Source organism: Ceratosolen solmsi, unplaced genomic scaffold (assembly GCF_000503995.2).
Source record: "Ceratosolen solmsi marchali unplaced genomic scaffold, CerSol_1.0 scaffold6, whole genome shotgun sequence".
Lineage (NCBI taxonomy): Eukaryota > Metazoa > Arthropoda > Insecta > Hymenoptera > Agaonidae > Ceratosolen > Ceratosolen solmsi.
The window spans coordinates 7080614-7084357 of NW_011948414.1; the positions used below are offsets into that span (position 1 = coordinate 7080614).

Here is a 3744-nt window from a genome sequence, read left to right on the forward strand (position 1 = left end):
ATATAATAATATTAATTATGCATCGAAATGGAGATAAAAATTAAAAGAAATACTCATCATGAAAGGTATTGTTAATGTTGATTACTTAATTAATATTTCAATTTAAAATTCTTATGATTTCTATTGTCTTATTGTCTTAAGTTCGATATTTTCCGCCTATATATAAGATCATAGATTTGGTAAGATTTAATATTTTAATATAATCGCGAAATAAATTAATGAATCATATATTCAATAGATTTTTAATATATCTAATAGAATTTTAATTTTGTAACTAATAAAATAATGCCACATGTAAGAAAAAAATGAATAATATTTTTATTCTATATTTTATTCGAAATATCAATTTTAAGCATTCAATTTTTAATAATAATTGCAATAAATTATTTAAGTAAAAAAATATGTCTATGCTTAAATAAAAGAATAATTACTCGTTTGATTGCATATATATATATATATATATATATATATATATATATATATATATATATTTGTGATATAATTGTTTAAAATAAAGAAATAAATCAATTTCCACATTTGAATTAAATAAAACATCAATATATTACAAAAGTAATTTTAGTATCAATTTACAATCCTTATGTTTAAAATTATTACAAATTATTTTAATGTTTCTTTAATTTCTTTGACTTTTTTCTGCTTTTACTCCTTGAACGCTCTTTATGTTTATGCTTCTTCTTTTCCTTCTTTGATTTTTTCTTATTTTTTGTTTTTTCCACCCATTGACAATCTTCAATCTCATCAATTTTTGTCGACCTTTCTGTAAAAATAAATTTTTTACCAAAAGAATCGTCGGTCTGCAATAATATTTTGGGAAGTGCTGGCCCATATACATCTTTTAATAATTCAGATTCATCCATTTTAACTTCTGGATTCTCTTCTTCCTGTTTCGACTCTATCTTTGAATTAACAACATCATTGCTTTTATCAATTTTATTAGCTTCTGCAACTTCAGCATCTTCAGATTTTTCTTTTATTATATCTATTTTTTCTGGCCGCTTCAATAGACTGTCAAGATCTAATTTTGCAAAGATGCCTCTTGGTGGCGAAGTATTTCGTTCAACATTGAGCTCAACCGCCCTTTTACCGATTAAGGCAACTTTCAATTTCTCATCATCCATACTTTTCGGTTCTTCCGTTTCCGACTCCGATTCTTCACTGCTACTCAAAAATATTGATTTATATAGATCTTTCTTCTCTTGTATATTCATATTGTCTGCCGGATTTTCTGATTTTTTTGGCTCGACATTGATATTAGCATTTTTAACCCTAAAACCCTCATCTATCTTTACTTCTTTTTTAAATAGATTCTTATAAGAATCTTCAAATTCGTTTTCTTTCTCAGATACACATTCAGATTTAACATTAATCGAGGCTTCTTCTGCATTGCAGTCAGGCTCGTCATCGGTATAGCCAAAACCAGACGACGTAGATGGTTTAGGCTCAAACTCTTCCTCGCTATGCTTTTCCTTTTCGAATTTTGACATTTCATTCCACGCCAGGTTATCGAAGATCGAAAATTTTTTCTTTTTTGTATCCTCGATCGCAACACCCACCGAAGGCTCAGCTATATTGAATCTGATACAAACCAATTTCGCGGGCCTCCATTCACATTCTGTTCTAGTAAGTTTGCCAAACATCTTCATTTCCGCAGCCGCTGCCATTCTATCTTCCAAGCTCATACTCTCGATATATTGCTTTATATCAACCGTACTTCCATCTACTTTCTTTTCGCATTTACTTTGAGCATTTTTATCTATATTTTCGCACAACCTACTTGTCCTTTCAAACTCCTGGGCTTCTTGATCTCTGTCCCAATCGGTCATTGACAACGGCTGAATACCGGCAAGCTTCAGCTTCCTCTCGTTTGCTGAAAATTTCAAATATTGTTCGAAACGTCGCTGCTTATCAAGGTCACCGAATGAGAATTTCAAAAGGCTCGTGCTCTTGTTAGGCTCCGTTTTATCTATTTCATTGAGAAAGGCACTTTTATCGTGGACGATTCCTTTCACCTTCGTTTCCATACCTATAACCTCGCCTTTAACGAAAGTTGTCTTAGACAATTTGTCTAACCAGGACATATTTGTTTTCTTAGCTACATTTACTTCGTCCAATTTTTGCCTCTCGGCTTTCTGTTCTCTGCCATGTAGATTCAACGTACGAGTAATTAAATTTACCGCTACTTTATTGTTACTCGGTTCCACTTTTTTAGAGTCAATAATACTAGGCCTCTCGTCATTGATAATTTTGGATCTGCTTTCTGCATTCATTTCGTATCTGAATAAAATGTAGATATTGTAATGTTTAAGATATTTTCCTACTATATAGACAATTGAAACAATTCATTTCAACTGTGCTCATTAATTAAGCAAGAATTGCTCATGAAATATTCATTGACTTTATTGACTTCATGAAAAATTAAATTTTATATATATATATATATATATATACATGTTTTTTTTTTTTTTTTTTCTTTTTAATTTGTAATACAATAAGGATTAACGATATTTTTTATACTTCAAAATTAATGAAAATTTCAACTGGTTTTCAAATTACTATTGAAAACTATGCTCAATGTGAATCGCTACCTTTTTCGTGCCATCTGACTCTCCTGGGCCAGCGGTGAAAATCTGCTCTTTCTGACCTTGTGCATGGGTTGAAAGTCTTTTGGTAGTTCGGGTGCAGCAAAAATTTTGTACGGCGGATGCTGCTCCTTACTAAGCACAAAACCCTCGAGACACTTACTCATCTTCGACGCTTCCTCCTTCGACCATCTGCTCTTGGATTTGCGCTGCGAGCCCAAGGCAAAGTCGTAACGCGACATGTCCTCCCTTGCGTAAATGTCATCGTCCTCGGTCTCGAATGCGCCCACACCGAAGGCCTGACCACGAATCGACAGCTTCTTGTTCTTCTCTTGTAGGTTGAACGTTGACGTTTCAAAAAGATTTATGTGCTCACCGAGGATCGGCCGACGGTCGAGACCGCTGTACCCGATGCCGAAGTAATTGTCTTTTGGATTGCATCTATTGGGAAAGAATGGCTTATTTATTTTGCTAAAAGAAATTTTGTTTAATGTTTAAGTGTTGCTCTTTAACACGATTGTAGTCTTCGAGAAAGTAACTTTTTATTGAAGTGAGCAATAAGTGATGAGTCGACAATTATATTATAACATCGGTCCTTTCCTTCTTCAGTTTATTCATAAGCAAATTATTGCTTTAATAACGAATACGTTATTATGTTTAGTACATTGATCGATAGTTTATAAATTTAGTACATTTTAATGATAGTAACACTTTGACAAATATTCTTAAGTAATTTCATTTTTCTAATGTCGATATCATTAGATAGAATTATCGTCGAATTACATTATTTTAATTATAATGTCTATTTTTGCTAGAAATTTATGCGATTAAAAACAGTTTCATCAATTTATGGATTAATTTGTCAGTGAAATGTTATAATTGAATCAATAAAAGTCGTAAAAGTCAGTTGAAATATACACCTGAACGGTTCATAATCATCGGGAGCAAAAGTTATATTTGCATATTCGTCATCAGAACCTGCTGATTCACTGTCGCTCGATTTATTTTGTTGATTTGGTAATGCACAGCCGTATATTTTTACTTTTTCTCTTCGTTGACTTTTTTGTTTTTTCTCCTGTTTTGTAAGACGTGGCCCCACCCCTTGACCTGGCTTCCATCCCATTTTTTTAAGAAGCATTACCCC

At 32.2% G+C, this 3744-nt stretch overlaps 1 protein-coding gene across 1 annotated transcript in view; it reads right to left on the reverse strand.

Annotated features, from left to right (window-relative positions):
• Window positions 1-623: 623 nt before the first annotated feature.
• The window catches only part of LOC105367914 (G patch domain-containing protein 1 homolog), a 4200-nt gene continuing 1079 nt past the window's right edge, over window positions 624-3744 (reverse strand). The window contains exons 3-5 of the mRNA XM_011506770.1: window positions 3521-3744; window positions 2607-3041; window positions 624-2295 (exon numbers count right to left, since the gene is read on the reverse strand). The exon at window positions 3521-3744 is cut by the window's right edge and continues 10 nt beyond it. Of these exons, the coding sequence (XP_011505072.1) occupies window positions 624-2295; window positions 2607-3041; window positions 3521-3744 (2331 nt within the window). The remainder of the gene's footprint in view (window positions 2296-2606; window positions 3042-3520) is intronic.